The 17,581-nt window shown below is 36.6% G+C and overlaps 1 protein-coding gene across 5 annotated transcripts in view; it reads left to right on the top strand.

Moving 5' to 3' along the window:
- The window catches only part of LOC116463144 (metabotropic glutamate receptor 1), a 413,105-nt gene that overhangs the window by 281,420 nt on the left and 114,104 nt on the right, over window positions 1–17,581 (top strand). For all 5 annotated transcript variants that reach the window (XM_058434471.1, XM_032146109.2, XM_032146110.2 and 2 more), the window contains one exon: window positions 560–795. In XM_058434471.1, coding sequence (XP_058290454.1) covers window positions 560–795 — 236 coding nt within the window. The remainder of the gene's footprint in view (window positions 1–559; window positions 796–17,581) is intronic.

Here is a 17,581-nt window from a genome sequence, read left to right as displayed (position 1 = left end):
AAAAAAATGAAAATATCTGGCTACTTCTATGGGAAGCAGATTTGAATGATGTCCCAGGAGGAAAAACTGTGATTCGCATGTTTCAGAACTATATCAATTTTCTACTCTATGTAAGGTAGCTCATGTAATGATCTTCGTTGCAATGCTGAAACCTTGTTGAGCTCTTATTTTGAAGATCAGCCTCTGAGGTGCCTAGATTTTATCTTCTTCTGGTTTGGAGAGTGGCTGATAGGCTTTGTGGCTGAACGTCTTCCCTCTCAGTAAAAGTGAATAGCACAGAATCTGATGACTAGTGAATACTCATCGAACTTTAATTGTAAGTGTTGCTGTCATCATCTCATCATCACTTTCACAATTGTGAAAAACAAAGAAACAAACAGGATATTATGCTTTCCAAACTTTCTACTCTACCAAAAAAAAAAAATAGTTGATGGGTAGTAATGGTGGCTTAAATTAGACTGTAGCCTTTTCTGGATTGCTTCATTCATATATAACTCTGAGCTCTATTTGTGAGATGTTTGTCTTTCTCTCTCCCTACCCCAATCCCTGCATTTTTTAGTGATGGATGGGCAGACAGAGATGAAGTCATTGAAGGTTATGAGGTGGAAGCCAACGGGGGAATCACGATAAAGCTGCAGTCTCCAGAGGTCAGGTCATTTGATGATTATTTCCTGAAACTGAGGCTGGACACTAACACGAGGAATCCCTGGTTCCCTGAGTTCTGGCAACATCGGTTCCAGTGCCGCCTTCCAGGACACCTTCTGGAAAATCCCAACTTTAAACGAATCTGCACAGGTAACTCATGTTCACAAAATAACAACTCAGAGGTTTGGTCATCTCTTCTAGATTTATTGCAGCTTGTTGAATGAGACTAGAAGGTGCCAGGGCTGGAGATCCAAAGACAAAATTGCCATCTGTGTTTATAAAATGCTAGAATAAGGAGGAAGTGTGTATTACCCCAGGGATTCATGACAATCTGGAAAGACAACTTTGGTCTCTGTTGGAGCAAGTGATACGAGATAACAGAAGTAAAGGAAAAGCAAACTGAGGAGTCAGGTGTCTAGTATTTAAGACAATGGGAAGAGATTTTATTACAAACATGTTTAGGAGACCTTAGCCATAGACATAAGTCAGCAATACTGGTTAGATCCTCTTTTTTCTTTGTGGCTTGTTTAGATACAGGAGTCAGGAGAAGATGAGGTAATGTGACCCTAAGCCACACCACCAACAAAGGTGTTTGTGGGCATAGGGGCCAAGAAACTGCACTCTGACCTTTCAGTCAGAACAATGGTTCACAGCTGGACAGATGAGCACCATGCACTACTCACTGATGCCATGTCAGGAAACAGCAGCACATTGTTCCAAGTTCTTCAGGGGCACGGTGAAATCCACAGGATGTCCTCCTTGCAACCCCTAGTACTACCATAGCCCAGATTCTGAAAACTGTAACTTTTATGAGTATTATTATTACTGCATAGGGACATTGCTGTCCCCTGTCCTTTTCAGTATTTTCTATGCTGCCAAGATAAATCATCTATGTCCTTTCATAATGCCATTCAAAGCCAGTTGTTCTTACTGGGTCGATAGCGTAGAATAATGGAGCACTCATGATAATGGGTGATGGAATCTATCCGTGACCTAATTTGTATTGTAGAACAGTGGTGTGACATGTATATCCTGTATGTAGGCTACGAGATATTATTTATAAAGGTATAGAATCATATTACACCCATGTATAAAACACTGCATATAGCAAAAAAAGGGGGATAGAGAAGCGTATAATCCATGACTCTTGACCTAGAGAGGCTTGCCGTCTCTTTGGGCAGATCAAAACAGATCACATACATGAAATAGACAAATAACAATAGAGGACAACGAGTTTTTACAGGGGATGGTAAGAATATGGCTAATTACATAAAGTATTTCTATTTTCAATAGTATTCATAGTTTGATGTTAGAAAATGCTTTCAGTTACCAATATATGTAAATGCATCAATGTATGTTTGGCTTCATAAGGTTCAGCAGAGTTCAATGGGAAATTGCCTGGTATGGATCTATTTTGAAATAAGGAAGTTTCAATCTTTTAGAACTTCCTCAGTGTGGCTTCTAGGGAGGCGGAGAAAGGCAGGAGAAAGGGGAGACATTGCTAAACAGTAACCCACTTCTGCCACGTAGGTGTTTCTACTTTCTCTGAAATAATAGACATCGCCTTTCTCTGAAATAATAGATAAACCAAGAATAAGGATTCTAATGAACCAATAAATCATCCAGGACAGTCTCCTTATTTGCAAAACAGAGGTGATGAAGGTGAACAGGGGAAACAGTTTCCTTAGGTTTATAAGGTTAATGGCAGCAAAGAAACGAGAACCCACACCTCCTAGACACCATAGTGCCCAATAACTGTAATCTGAGCAACTGGAAAGATGGTGTCACCATTGACTGAGACAGAGGAAGACTTCAGGAAAAAAAGATTAGGGAAAGTCCAAGAGGCTGATTTTGGATAAATTAAGTTTGAGATATCTGATGGTGGTCCAACTATAGATGTCATTTTGTCATTGTGTTTTATTGGTAAAATTCAGGATACTACTTATTATACATGCTTAGATCATTTATATAAGGATTTCTGGGAAGATATTTTGTTGAGCTCTCAAAACAAGTTAAAACTCTGCAACAAGGTACACTAATATTTTGGGTTTTCAATTGTGACAGTACATAAATGTCAAGGTTAAAGCTTAAACTGGGTTAGTATTCACAGCAAGAAATAACAATTTACAAATCTTGATTTATTCTTATGCTGTGCTTGAATCTCAAAGCTATGTTTAAGAGCTTCTTATATGATTACAATCTTTATGAAACATGTTTATATTTGCATTTTATTCTGGAGTCAAGTTCAGCAAATATTTCTCTCTTAGGTCTAAGGAAGGCAAGAGGTTTATTTAACTTTTCTATTTGGAATTAATTCATAAAACATATTTATCTTTTCTGCAGCAAAATTCTTATACTTTTATCTTTAGCAGTGTTTATCTATATTATCTATGATGTATACATTCATGTATACCTACCTTGTTCTTCGGTTTCAATCTCTATATTTCTGTGAAACTGGCTTCAATGTTATTGAAGAACAACAAACTTTCACTTCATGTATTATTCTTATCCATTTGAGATCCTTGAATATCAAATGAATTCCATAATCTTCTAACGAATATGCAGACACATCTATGAAAATTAGTGTGAGGAAGTAGAATTAACCTTTCCATACTATTGATAGCTACTGTTTCTGTCACTCATTTTTACCTCTTCTAATTGGGTCACTTCTAGTGGTTTGGAAAGTTTTGATATTGCCATTAGTTTCCATAGAAACCATTATTGAACTTAATCCCAGATGTCACTATTTAAATAAAGAGTTTATGTGCACTAGATTGCCAGTTTGAATGTTAAAGGCCCCAAGCCCAGGCTGAGTAGTTTAGGAATCACTGTGGCTAATTAAAAAGTATTTCATGTAAAGTACACATCATTGCTTAATTAGTTGAGTATATCAAGGGATTGGAGGTGTGTTAGAAAAGCACTAACTGAAACGTCAAAACATAACTTTAAAAAAATTAATCATTGTAGGACAGTGGAAAGAGCTGTAAAGCAAATCAGAGTCACTCTCTTCCAGTAAATGTCTTAGCTTCTTAAAAGATTTGTATAATGTTTGCAATGGCATAGAGCTTTTTCATTCCTGATGAGACTCATTAGAAATTCCATAGAAGCTGATAGGGTGTAGCATTCTGAAGCACTATCACTGGGTCCAATACCAGTTCAGTTATGTATCAGCTGCATGACTTGCATGACCTCACTTAACCTCAGAACCTCAGTTTTGGTAACATGACAACAATATCCACCTCACACAGAACTCTGCATAAATTGAATGAAATAACACAAATGAAATAGTTTACAATAAAATAATACAAGTGAAATACTTTGCAAACTGAAAATACTTAGCATAAATGTAAAATGTTACTACTAGTGTTATGTCTTATTAGAAAACAGGGCATGACAGATCATTTCATAAAAATTATATATTTTGTAATTGTAAGTTTAACTTAACTACATCCCAGGATGTGGAAACTAGAAAAAACAAGACAACAATCTTTAATCAATCACCCTTACATAGTTAGTGTCAATATAGATATTTTCTCTTATATTTTCCCATGCAGTCTTTTATAATTTTTTTCTGATGATGAAAGTAATACATGCTTAATATGCTATTGCATGCACTTGGAAATATACAGAAGCATTAGAAAGCTGAAGAGAATTAAGAATTTGCTCTTATCTAAACATCGTTAGTCACTGTTAAAATTCTGGCATGTTTTCATCTTTCTCTAGTTTTAAATTATGTATTAATATTATTTTATATATTGCTGTATTAAAAGAAATGTTTTATACATTGATACGTTTGTCTTTGTCGTTAAATTCTTTTATTCTTAATGGCTGCTTAACATTTTGCATTCAGATAAGCTATAATTTAGGCATTTCATTCTTTCTATTTAGGCTGTTTTTGGTTATTCAAAATTTTTAAAAATGTTGCAGTGATATAATAAAAAATTTTCATTCTAAACTTTCTTTTTTTACATTTGGATAATTTTCTTAAGTTGTATTTCTAGAAGTTAAATTTCTAGAAGTTTAATCAGAAGATATAAACATTTCTGGCTGGGCATGGTGGCTCATGCCTGTAATCTCAGTGCTTTGGGAGGCTAAGGTGGGCAGATGGCTTGAGGTCAGGAGTTCGAGAGCAGCCTGGCCAACATGGTGAAACCTCATCTCTACTAAAATTACACAAATTAGCCAAGATGGTGGTGGGCACTTCTAATCCCTGCTACTTGGGAGGCTGAGACAGGAGAATCACTTGAGCCTGGGAGGCAGAGGTTGCAGTGAGCTGAGATCACGCCACTGCACTCTAGCCTGAGTGACAGAGTGAAACTGTCTCAAAAAAAAAAAAAAAAAAGAACATTTTTAAGCTTTTGAAAAGGAGTTCCAAAAGGCAGCTCCTACTAACGCTGCTTGAAACTCTATGCATTCTTTTCCATTTTATTTTGCATAATTATCATCACAATGTGCACACAATTCTATATCTTATTTCAAACTCAGGATTATATTTTACATAGTTTTGATGTTGCTGCATAGTCTTTATAACCACCATTTTAATAGCTCCATAACATTCTAACCAGTTAAAATACTGTAACTACTGGCCATTCTTATGTTGTCAGTCATTTAGACGACTTTTAATTTTCCTTCTTACATAAAAAAAAAAAACACTGAATATGGTACACAGATTTTTCACAGTTGTTGTTGTTACTGTTTTGGGATTGTTCCTTTACAGTAGATTCCTAAATATAATTATTAGGAATAACTTGATAAATTTGGGGTCCCTTAAAAATATATACTGCATTTTCTTGCAATATGGCAATATTTGCATATTTAATATTTGCTCCGGCTAGCAGTATATTAACTGTATGAGTTCATGGGGTTTATTCTGTATTTATCAGCCTTTTTCACACCTCAGTGAAGTTATAGCCATTATTTTATTTTCTCTCCATATTCTTTGTACCAATTGAGAACAGATGGACACAATGCCTTTTAAAATTATATTACATTTGGCTATTTTAGAAGACGTAATGAAAGAATCTGGCTGGTATCTGTAATTCTCACCAACAGCTCAGGACTGGTAAGATGATGATAGCTAGTCTAGTGAAAACATTTTAAGACTCTCAAGCAAGGGGACTCTTACTCCAATAGTTTGGAGGCTGCCATTCACAATTTTAGACTGATACTGATTTTCATAATATATTTGCCTTATTAGGTTTCAAATTTTATGGACTCCACTTGGAATTAACTTATTTTGTAAGGCCAGATAAGATCGGTCCATTACCGTTTGATCCAGATTAAGATGTTCCATAAACTGAGATGGGTTCCAGTTTACTTCAGCCCATTAGGTCCTTTGGTAATAACTTCTCTTTATCTCGGGAAGTTTGACCCAAATGTCAATATGTACTCCTGAAGAATATTATTTGCTTTCAACCCAGAAGTTGGTATTATTATTTGGGGTTTGTGGAAGACATTACATTTCTTCACCCCTTTTTGTATCCATGCTCTTTGAAATATGGCTTTGTAGCATCTCTCCTCAAGAGGTAGAGTTTTGTTCCTTACCTGTTGAATCTGAATTGACCTTACCATTTATTAACTCCAAGTTTAGGACTTAAGAGACTTGACCTACTCTCATTTTCTTTCCTGGAACCTTACCTTAGCCATATGAATAAGCTTGAATTTATCTGGTAGAAGATGAAAAATAACATGGATCAGAAACAGGATGACGTCTCAGTTGAGAATGTCCTAGATCAGCCAGTCCCTGGCCAACCCACCACCTGACAGTTGACACCTGAGTGAGCCAAGCTGAGATGAGTTATGTCCAACTCAGAGCAGCAGAACTTCCTAGTTGACTCCTAGATTCATGAATTAAATAAATTATTATTGTTTTAAACCACTAAGCCCTGGGATGGTTTGTTATGCAGTTTTTTTTTGTGGCAATTGATAACTGATAAAGGTATTCATAGCTTTGTAATCCATGGAGCAATAGTTGGTTTAATTAAATTATGGGACATAATTCCTCAACCCAGTAGTAGAATGCTCAGTCTTTTCCCGTCATAAGAAGAATGGTGCAATATTGCACCCAGGATCTTGTAGAGCAAAGCCAAAAAGTTTTATAGATTGTGCAATCAAAAGAATTTTAAAGCCACCCTGATCCAAGGCAGTTAAACTATTCTACTTAGGAAATCTGCTGTGCATACAGGAAGTGCTGAAAAAATGGGGTACAGTTATAGCTTAGTCAAACAAATACTCTCAAAATAAAACAGTCATATGTTCTCATACAGTGCTGTGATAAGTTGCTTTATGGAAATAGGTTTTACAAGTCTTAAATGTGTTTATATATTTTAGTTGGAAGAATGAAAGTGAACTGACTGTGTGTCTCATCTGGACCTTATAATTTCTCAGACAAATCTGATTATCACACAGATGAAGCTCTGAGAGTAACTATTCAATAGGCACAATATTGGCCTACCTATCTCTTATTAACACTTTTGATTGGCACTGCCAAATGTGTTAGCCACTAGCCACATGTGTCTATTTGTATTTAAATTTAAATCAGTGAAAATCACGTGAAATGAAACCTTCAGTTCCTCAGTTTCACTAGCCACAGTTCATGTATCAATACAGGTGCTAAAATATACATTTTTCTGTTTAAAATATTTTATTACTTATAATAGTAACAGTGATACATGAGTAACAGCATGAACTTACAAATTGTGAAAAAAATACTTTTGGTTTCATAGTTTTACATAGCATGATAAGTAACAATACTTTGTTAATGTGCTGTTTTGATTGAGCATATGACTTTTCCTGTTCTATTTTCTGGAACCTTATTTATTAGGTCATTGAAATTTATACTTTTAGTAACCTCATTTTCATTACATATGATTGAGAATATTATCATTTGCTCTTGGAAAATGCAAGATCACACATAATTTTTTATTTTAATTTTGAGAAGGATCTTTCTGCTGATGCAATTGTTACAGTAACTGTTAAGAATATTTAGGCCTGGTGCGGTGGCTCAGGCCTGTAATCCCAGCACTTCGGGAGGCGGAGGCCAGGCGGGCGGGTCACGAGGTCAGGGATCGAGACCATCTTGGCTAACACAATGAAACCCCGTCTCTACTAAAAACACAAAACATTAGCCGGGCACGGTGGCGGGCGCCTGTAATCCCAGCTACTCAGGAGACTGAGGCAGGAGAATGGCGTGAACCTGGGAGGCGGAGATTGCAGTGAGCGGAGATAGCGCTACTGCAGTCCGGCCTGGGCGAAAGGGTGAGACTCCGTCTCAAAAAAAAAAAAAAAAAGAATGTTTAGTAAGCTTTGACTCCATTGAGATAAATTTTTTGATCAATCATCCCAAAATACAAATTTTAGCATAGAGTTGATGATTATCTTTGAATAATTTTTCTAAAAAGATTTAACTCTTCATACAGATCAGGTTTTTGCAAATCTGAATTTGAGTGTAAATTTATAAAATAACCATTTTAATGTCATTCTTCTGACATTTTCTGTAATTGGTGACTACCATATTGGACAGCATAGATACAGAAAACTTCTACTATTGCAGAAAAATCTGTTGAACAATGCTGCTCTAGACTGTGTTCTACTTTCCTAACTCCACAAATGCAACTTTGATTTTTTCTGTAGTGTTTGGATATAATTCACAAGTTAGTGATTTGAGACTGATCAACTTGTTGAATATCCTGATGAATTACAACAGCTGAAAGTTGACTCACTCTTTCGTATGAGCCAAGGCTGCCAGCTTGCTTGGTAATTCCTACAGATCTGATGCCCAACATAGGGTGGACTGGATCCCACACAGACCAGGCATGTCTCAACTAGCCTAGTTAAGTTCTTTAGTCCATGTCATTTTTAATATTGAATGGAATTAGAGAAACATGAACATGTTCTGTCATCCAAAAATTATAAAGATTGATGCAGGGGCATGAGTTATTTGTTCTTTTACCTTACATTCATCTTGATTTGTTTCCCAAAAAGCTCAAATAATTTTTGGTAGCAGATACAGACTTGAGGTATAAAAATGGAAATTATCTGAGGCATCTAATGGCATTGAGGGAATGAACAGTTACTCATTTATCTTTTATATGCAAGTGAATTTTATTTTTACTATGCCTGCAAACCAGTTACCTAGAGATTGATCTAAGTTTCATATACTTTAGTTATTACTAGAATTTGGTTAAAACTATTAATAAATTATTTAATTAGATCAATTTTCTCCTTATTGAATAATGTATGTATTTCTGCAGTTGAATGGTCTGTCATGTGGTTCAGCTTGCCTTCTGAACAAGTTTGACATGAGTGTTTTCAATGATTAAAATCTATGACTGTTCATAAAGATTTCACCCTGGATGAGTAGTGGTTATTATCTATTTAGATTGTTTCTATGACATTTTTCCACATCCTCTAAAAGTGTCGCTTCTCATCAGGAGAATAGTTTTGTGTTTCATGCCTTGTACACATTTGCTGCCGGGAAAATTCATATAAAATAAATTCATATTTTCAGTCATCATAAAAAGTAACAGTTGTTCAGGATGGGTGTGACCCAATATACTTGGGGTCTGGCCCATTTACACTTTTTCTCTTTTTTATAGTTTTATTAAGGTATAATAGATACATTACACACATTTAAAATGCACAATTTGATCAATTTTGATGTATGTATATGCCCAAGAAACATTTACTGCAATTAAGATACTGAACATATTGCTTCTCAAATTCCTTGATGCCTCACTGAAAATCCCTCTCTTCTACCCTTCTTCATCCCATCCCCAGGCAGTCACTTATTGATTTTCTGACACTATATTTTATTTGTTATTTCTATACTTCAATATAAATTGAATTTTTATAAAAGAGTACATTATAAACTCTTTTCTGCCTGCCTTCTTTTACTCAGCACAGTTATTTTGAGATTCATGATCTCATTGCATATATCAATAGTTATTTCCTTTTTTTTTTTTTTTTTTTGAGACAGAGTCTTGTTTTGTTCTTCCGGTCAGGCTAGAATGCAATGGCTGGATCTTGGCTCACTGCGACCTCTGCCTCCCAGGTTCAAGTGGTTCTCCTGCTTCAATCTCCCAAGTAGCTGAGATTACAGGCATGTGCTACCATGCCCGATTAATTTTTTTTTTTTTTTGTATTTTTAGTAGATATGGGGTTTCACTATGTTGGCTAGGCTGGTCTTGAACTCCTGACCTCAAGTGATCCACCCGCCTTGGCCTCCCAAAGTGCTGGAACAACACTTAACTCCTATTAATTGATGGGTAGTGTTCCATTATTTGTATATATCATAATTTGTTTATTTATTCACCTGGTAATGAGCATTTGAGTTGTTTCCAGGTTTTGGTTATTTCAAATAAAGCTGTATAAAGATAGGAGTATCTTTATACAAATCTTTGCATAAGCATATTCTTTCATTTTTCTTTGGCCAATTCTTTGGATTCTTTGGAGTCTAATGGCTGCATCATGTGGTAAGTGTGTGTTTAACTTCTTTTAATTCACCTGTTGGTCCTATTCACTGTGGAGATATGTGATTGGGAAAATAGCATCATAAAGGGATTGAACACTGAGAAGATAAGTGGCTTGTTAAAGTTCAAATACCAGTGAGACTTCTGAACTGCTTCTTGAAGAGTGTATTCCATCATTCCATTATTTTTTTTTATTTGCAGGTGGCAGTTAAGGTGAAGGGGTTATTTTATGTTCATATTATGAGCCAAGTCTTGGGTCATAATAGCTTCTAAACATGATTTCTTATTAGCTAGATTTTTTATTAGCTACTATGGCATCAAGGTTGTCATATCTCTGAACAATTTCCTGAGTATGTTCCCTAGTGATTAATTCTCCAGTGACTGCTTTTCCTGAAAACTAACCTCTTACCCAAAGTTAAAATATTCATTTGTGCCCTAATGACTGGGAGATTGCCTTGTATAATCAGCCCACAAGTTATATCTATGGTATAGTTCCTATGTCTCTAGGCCACAGTAATGCACTGGGGAGTTATATTTTATATCCAAGAGCTATTTATCAAACTTCACACCAATGAGCTGTGTGAGGCCAGGAGTTCAAGACCAGCCTGGGCAATATTGCAAGACCTTGTCTCTCCAAAAAGTTAGCTAGGCATGGTGACATGCACCTGTCGTCCTAGCTACTTCGGGGGCTGAGGTAGGAGGATCACTCGAGCTCAGGAAATCAAGGCTGCAGTGAGCTATGATTGTGGCACTGCACTCCAGCCTGGGCAACAGAATAAGAATCGGTCTTTTAAAAAGTAAAAGTAAAAAAGAAATGCCAGTGAATTGAATCCATAGAGATGTAAATAGATCTGGACTGAATACTCCAGTCGGCTTAATACTATTATGCAATCCATTTGGCTAAATTAATAGCTTAAGCCTTTGAATGATGTAAATAAGAATCTGGTCCTTCAGAGCTGTAGTTCTCAAGCATGGCTTATTAAGACCATCGGGAAAGCTTTTACACAAAACTTTCCTATATTAATCTGGGTCCTACGCCATACAAATTGAATCAGAATCTTTGGAGTGAGGCCAAGCATTTATTTTAAGGACAAGAAGAAATTCATACTTAAAATTTATGAGCCATTTAAATTTTCAAAATTCAGAACCATCTGTCACTGTCCAAGTTGAAAGCCTGCTAAGGTTTTGGCCCTGGCTGTGGCATCTGAGATAGCTAATGAGATTTTAGTAATTCATGATCTGAATCAGTCTCTTTTGTTTGTTTTATTTATTTATTGGTAGGCTTTTTTGCATTTGAAGTATCAGCATTCCGAAACCGGTAAGTCACAACCAAACACTGTGTGCCTTGCTGTCCAGATTGGATAATTCTTAGATGTATTAATTTTGTATTGCTGTCATAACAAATTACCACAGACTCAGTGGCTTGAAGCAACACAAATTTATTATATTACAATTCTGTAGGTTAGAAGCCTATGACCTAGCCTTTAAGACCCTGACAAGAGTCTCCCTGGGGTAACATTAGAGGGCAACAGGCCTGCATTCCTTATGAAGGCCCTAGGAGAGAATGTCCTCTTGCTTTTTCTAGTTTTAGAGGCCACTGACGTGTCTTGGCTCATGGCCCCCTTCCTTCATATCCAAAGCCGGGAACATTACATCTATCTGATTTTTCTTCCTCAACCACACCTCTCTCTGGACATGACCAGAGAAATTTCTCCACTGTTAAGGATTCATGTGATTGAGACCCAGGTAACCCAGGATAATCTCTCCATCTCAAGGGAAGATTAGTCACACTTGCAAAGTCTCTTTTACCATGGAAATAAATTTATTCACAAGTTCAGTGATTAGGACGTGGGCATCTTTGTGGGACCGTTATGTTGTCTACCACATTAGGTGTCAGGACAGCACGGCATTAGCCTCTCTAAGTCCCTACCGGCTGCTTCTTTAGTGCCTTCTACTGCTGCAGCCTGATTCTGTAGGATATAACTCTTTGGAAACAGAGTTTAAAAGTCATTTGTATTGTGTTTCTGTGAAAGGTAAAACATCCAGGCAGTTGACGACATATATGTTTTGCATCCAGTCTCAGGGAAGTCTCTTATTTCGCATCATCATCCTCCTTGGCCTCCTCTGATGGAGCACGCTCCTCTGATTGGGGACTGTCTTTTTGAGGGCCTGGGGACTGTGTTTTTGAGGGCCAGGTGGCTGTCTTCCTCTACTACCTGACCCTAAAATGTTGAAGGCCCAAGGTCCACTTCAGATATCTGATGCTCACAGTCTCTTTTAGTCTAGGCTGCCAGCTTTTTAATTTTTCTAAGAAAAATCTTATTATAAATGTAGTTTCCTTTTTAACTAGTTTATCAGGCACAACCTACATTAATAGCCATGCCTACAATTCTTGTTAGACAAGCCTCGCCTTCCAGACTTACTTTTAGGTACATTGAACCTAACAGACTCCTAGTGAAAAGCCACAGACTTAGTCTCTTGTTTCTTGGCCGTTTCCTTCATCTGCAAGATTTATGTGTGCCAAATTATTATTTTCAGAGATTTTTAACAAAAGAATATGAGTCTTGATATGGTTCTTGCAATTAATCTGAGTTTTCATGGGTCTTTTGTGGTACAAAGACCTTGTCAGCTTGCTCTTTAAGAGTTGGAAATAAAAATCCATTTCACTTTTATCTTTGCACATTTAATTTTTCTACCTCTTTGCCTAAACATGTAAGCTCAGTTGATAAAACTGCTGCCTTCTAAGTTATTGCAGGTGACAATATTAATGAGTGTTTTGCCATTGCATAATAATGGAATAATTATGTCCTTTTAGATCCTGGTCACAGTTTCTTTGCAAATTGCTTCCTGTATCTATATGCCTTGTATTTTACGTTTAATTGTTGATTTTGTTGCTGTTACAGCAATCCCTGTACTTTTAGGTACCAATTTCTGTATTAGTCAGGATAGGCTAGGATATACTGTGACAAGAAATTAAAAATAGTTTAATGCCTTATAACAATAAATAATTATTTCTCATTCATGCAACATGTTCATTATCGGTTAGTTAAAACTCCCTTATGTTTTCTGGAAGCCAAACTATAGAACAGCTTCTATCTGGAACACTGATAGTTGCAGCATAAAGAACCAAACATAGTCAATGTGAACTTAGTTTAAAGCTTCCACGAAAAGTTATATTTGTCACTTCCACTCACATTTCATTGACCAAAGCAAGTTTTATAGTCAAGCCAGATACTAATGGAGAGAAGAAATATAACCCATCTCAGGGGAAGGGTACCTAATATTTGGGGGCAATCTTCAATCTATCAAACTAATAAACTAGGCTTAGTACTATAGCCATTTATTCATAAGAGGGCAAATCTTATGGTTGGAATCTTTAAAATTTTAAACTTTTAAAAAAATTATACTTTAAGTTTTGGGACACATGTGCAGAATGCACAGGTTTGTTACGTAGATATACATGTGCCATGGTGGTTTGCTGGACTCATCAACCTGTCATCTACATTAGGTATTCCTCCTAATGCTATCACTCCCCTAGCCCCCTAGCCCCCAACAGGCCCCAGTGTGTGATGTTCCTCTCCCTGTGTCCATGTGTTCTCATTGTTCAACTCCCACTTATGAGTGAGAACATGCAGTGTTTGGTTTTCTGTTCCTGTGTTAGTTTGCTTAGAATGATGGTTTCCAGCTTCATCCATGTCCCCGCAAAGGACATGAACTCATCCTTTTTATGGCTGCATAGTATTCAATTATGTATATGTGCCATGTTTTCTTTATCCAGTCTATCATTGTTGGGCATTTGGGTTGGTTCCAAGTCTTTGCTGTTGTGAAAAGTGCTGCAATAAACATACGTGTGCATGTGTCTTTAAGGTAAAATGATTTGTAATCCTTTGGGTATATACCCAGTAATGGGATGGCTGGGTCAAATAGTATTTCTGGTTCTAGGTCCTTGAGGAATCACCATACTGTCTTCCACTATGGTTGAACTAATGTATACTCCCACCAACAGTGTAAAAGTGTTCCTATTTCTCCACATCCTCTCCAGCATCTGTTGTTTCCTGACTTTTTAATGATCACCATTCTAAATGGCATGAGATGGTATTTCATTGAGGTTTTGATTTGCATTTCTCTAATGGCCAGTGATGATGAGCTTTTTTTCATGTTTGTTGGCCACATAAATGTCTTCTTTTGAGAAGCGTCTGTTCATATCTTTCGCCCACTTTTTGATGGGGTTATTTTTTTCTTGTAAATTTTTTTTAAGTTCCTGGTAGATTCCGGATATTAGCCCTTTGTCAGATGGATAGATTGCAAAAATGTTCTCCCATTCTGTAGGTTGCCTGTTCACTCTGATGAATAGTTTCTTTTGTGTGCAGAAGCTCTTTAGTTTAATTAGATCCCATTTGTCAATTTTGGCTTTTGTTGCCATTGCTTTTGGTGTTTTACTCATAACGTCTTTGCCCATGCCTATGTCCTGAATGGTATTGCCTAGTTTCTTCTAGGGTTTTTATGACTTCAGGCCTTACATTTAGAGTCTTTAGTCCATCTTGAGTTAATTTTTGTATAAGGTGTAAGGAAGGGGTCCAGTTTTCCCAATACCGTTTATTAAATGGGGAATCATTGCCCCATTGCTTGTTTTTGTCAGGTTTGTCAAAGATCAGATGGTTATACATGTGTTGTACATTATTTCTGAGGCCTCTGTTCTGTTCCATTGGTCAATATATATGTTTTGGTACCAGTACCATGCAATTTTGGGTACTGTAGACTTGTAGTATAGCTTGAAGTCAGGTAGCGTGATGCCTCCAGCTTTGTTCTTTTTGGTTAGGATTGTCTTGGCCATACAGGCTCTTTGTTGGTTTCATATGAAATTTAAAGTAGTTTTTTCTAATTCTGTGAAGAAAGTCAATGGTAGCTTGATGGGGAGAGCATTGAATCTATAAATTACCTTGGGCAGTATGGCCATTTTCATGATATTGATTCTTCCTATCCATAAGCATGGAATGTTTTTCTATTTGTGTCCTCTCTTATTTCCTTGAACAGGGGTTTGTAGTTCTCCTTGAAGAGGTCCTTCACATCCCTTGTAAGTTGTATTCCTAGGTATTTTATTCTCTTTGTAGCAATTGTGAATAGGAGTTCACTCATGATTTGGCTCTCTGTTTGTCTATTAATGGTGTATAGTAATGCTTGTGATTTTTGCACATTGCTTTTGTATCCTGAGACTTTGCTGAAGTTGCTTATCAGCTTAAGGAGTTTTTGGGCTGAGACGATGGGATTTTCTAAATATACAATCATGTCATCTGCAAACAGAGACAATTTGACTTCCTCTTCTCCTATTTGAATATCTTTATGTCTTTCTCTTGCCTGATTGCCCTGGCCAGAACTTCCAATACTATGTTGAATAAGAGTGGTGAGAGAGGGCATTCTTACCTTGTGCTGGTTTTCAAAGGGAATGCTTCCAGCTATTGCCCATTCAGTATGATATTGGCTGTGGGTTTATCATAAATAGCTCTTATTATTTTGAGATACATTCCATCAATACCTACCTTATTGTGATTTTTTAGCATGAAGGGGTGTTTAATTTTATCAAGGCCTTTTCTACATCTATTGAGATAATCATGTGGTTTTTGTCATTGGTTCTGTTTCTGTGATGGATTACATTTATTGATTTGTGTATGTTGAACCAGCCTTGCATCCCAGGGATGAAACTGACTTGATCATTCTGGATAAGCTTTTTGATGTGTTGCTGGATTCGGTTTGCCAGTTTTCTTATTTAGGATTTTCCCATCAATGTTCATCAAGGATATTGGCCTGAAATTTTCTTTTTTTGTTGTGTCTCTGCCAGATTTTGGTATCAGGATGATGCTGGCCTCATAAAATGAGTTAGGGAGGAGTCCCTCTTTTTATATTGTTTGGAATATTTTCAGAAGAAATGGTAGCAGCAACTCTTTGTACCTCTGGTAAAATTCGGCTGTGAGTCTGTCTGGTCCTGGGCTTTTTTTATTTTTTTTTTGGTTGGTAGGCTATTAATTACTGCCTCAATTTCAGAACTTGTTGTTGTTCTATTCAGAAATTTGACTTCTTCCTGGTTCAGTCTTGGGAGGGTGTATGTGTCCAGGAATTTGTCCACTTCTAGATTTTCTAGTTTATTTGCGTAGAGGTGTTTATTCTATTCTCTGGTAGTAGTTTGTATTTCTGTGGGATCAGTGATGATATCTCCTTTCTCATATTTTATTGTGTCTATTTGATTATTCTCTCTTTTCTTCTTTATTAGTCTGGCTAGCAGTCTATCTATTTGGTTAATCTTTTCAAAAAAGCACCTCCTGAATTCACTGATTTTTTTTGAAGGGTTTTTCATGTCGCTATCTCCTTCAGTTCTGCTCTGATCTTAGTTATTTCTTGTCTTAGGCTAGCTTTTGAATTTTTTTGCTCTTGCTTCTCTAGTTCTTTTAATTGTGATGTTAGGGTATTGATTTTATATCTTTCCCGCTTTCTCATGTGCATATTTAGTGCTATAAACTTCCCTCTAAACACTGCTTTAGCCGTGTCCCAGAGATTCTGGCACATTGTGCCTTTGTTCTCATTGGTTTCAAAGAACTTATTTATTTCTGCCTTAATTTCATTATATACACAGTAGTCATTCAGGAGCAGGTTGTTCAGTTTCCATGTACTTCTGCGGTTTTGAGTGAGTTTTTTAATCCTGAGTTCTAATTTGACTACACTGTCGTCTGCGAGACTGTTTTGATTTCTGTACTTTTGCATTTGCTGAGGACTATTTTACTTCCAATTATGTGGTCAATTTTAAAATAAGTGCGATGTGGTGCTGAGAAGAATGTATATTCTGTTGATTTGGGGTGGAGAGTTCTGTGGATGTCTGTTAGGTCCACTTGGTCCAGAGCTGAGTTCAAGTGCTGAATATCCTTGTTAATTTTCTGTCTCGTTGATCTGTCTAATATTGACAGTGGGGTTTTAAATCTCCCACTATTATTATGTGGGAGTCTGAGTCTCTTTGCAGGTCTCTAAGAGCTTGCTTTATGAATCTCAGTTCTCCTGTATTGGGTGCATATTTAGGGTAGTTGGCTATTCTTGTTGCATTAATCCCTTTACCATTATGTAATGCCCTCTTTGTCTTTTTTTAATCTGTTTTGGTTTAAAGTCTGTTTTATCAGAGACTAGGATTGCAACCCCTGCTCTTTTATTGCTTTCCATTTGCTTGTTAAATATTCCTCCATCTCTTTATTTTGAACTTATGTGTGTCTTTGCACATGAGATGGGTCTGCTGAATACATCACACTGATGGGTCTTGACTCTATCCAATTTGCCAGTCTGTGTCTTTTAATTGGAGCATTTTTGTTCCCTTGCTGGAGAGGAGCCGTGATCCTTTGGAGGAGAAGATGCATTCTGGTTTTTTGAATTTTCGGCCTTTTTGCACTGTTTTTTCCTCATCTTCGTGGATTCATCTACCTTTGGTCTTT

Source organism: Hylobates moloch, unplaced genomic scaffold (genome assembly GCF_009828535.3).
Source record: "Hylobates moloch isolate HMO894 unplaced genomic scaffold, HMol_V3 SCAFFOLD_26, whole genome shotgun sequence".
In the NCBI taxonomy this organism is placed as follows: Eukaryota; Metazoa; Chordata; class Mammalia; order Primates; family Hylobatidae; genus Hylobates; species Hylobates moloch.
This window is presented reverse-complemented; position numbering and strand designations above follow the sequence as displayed.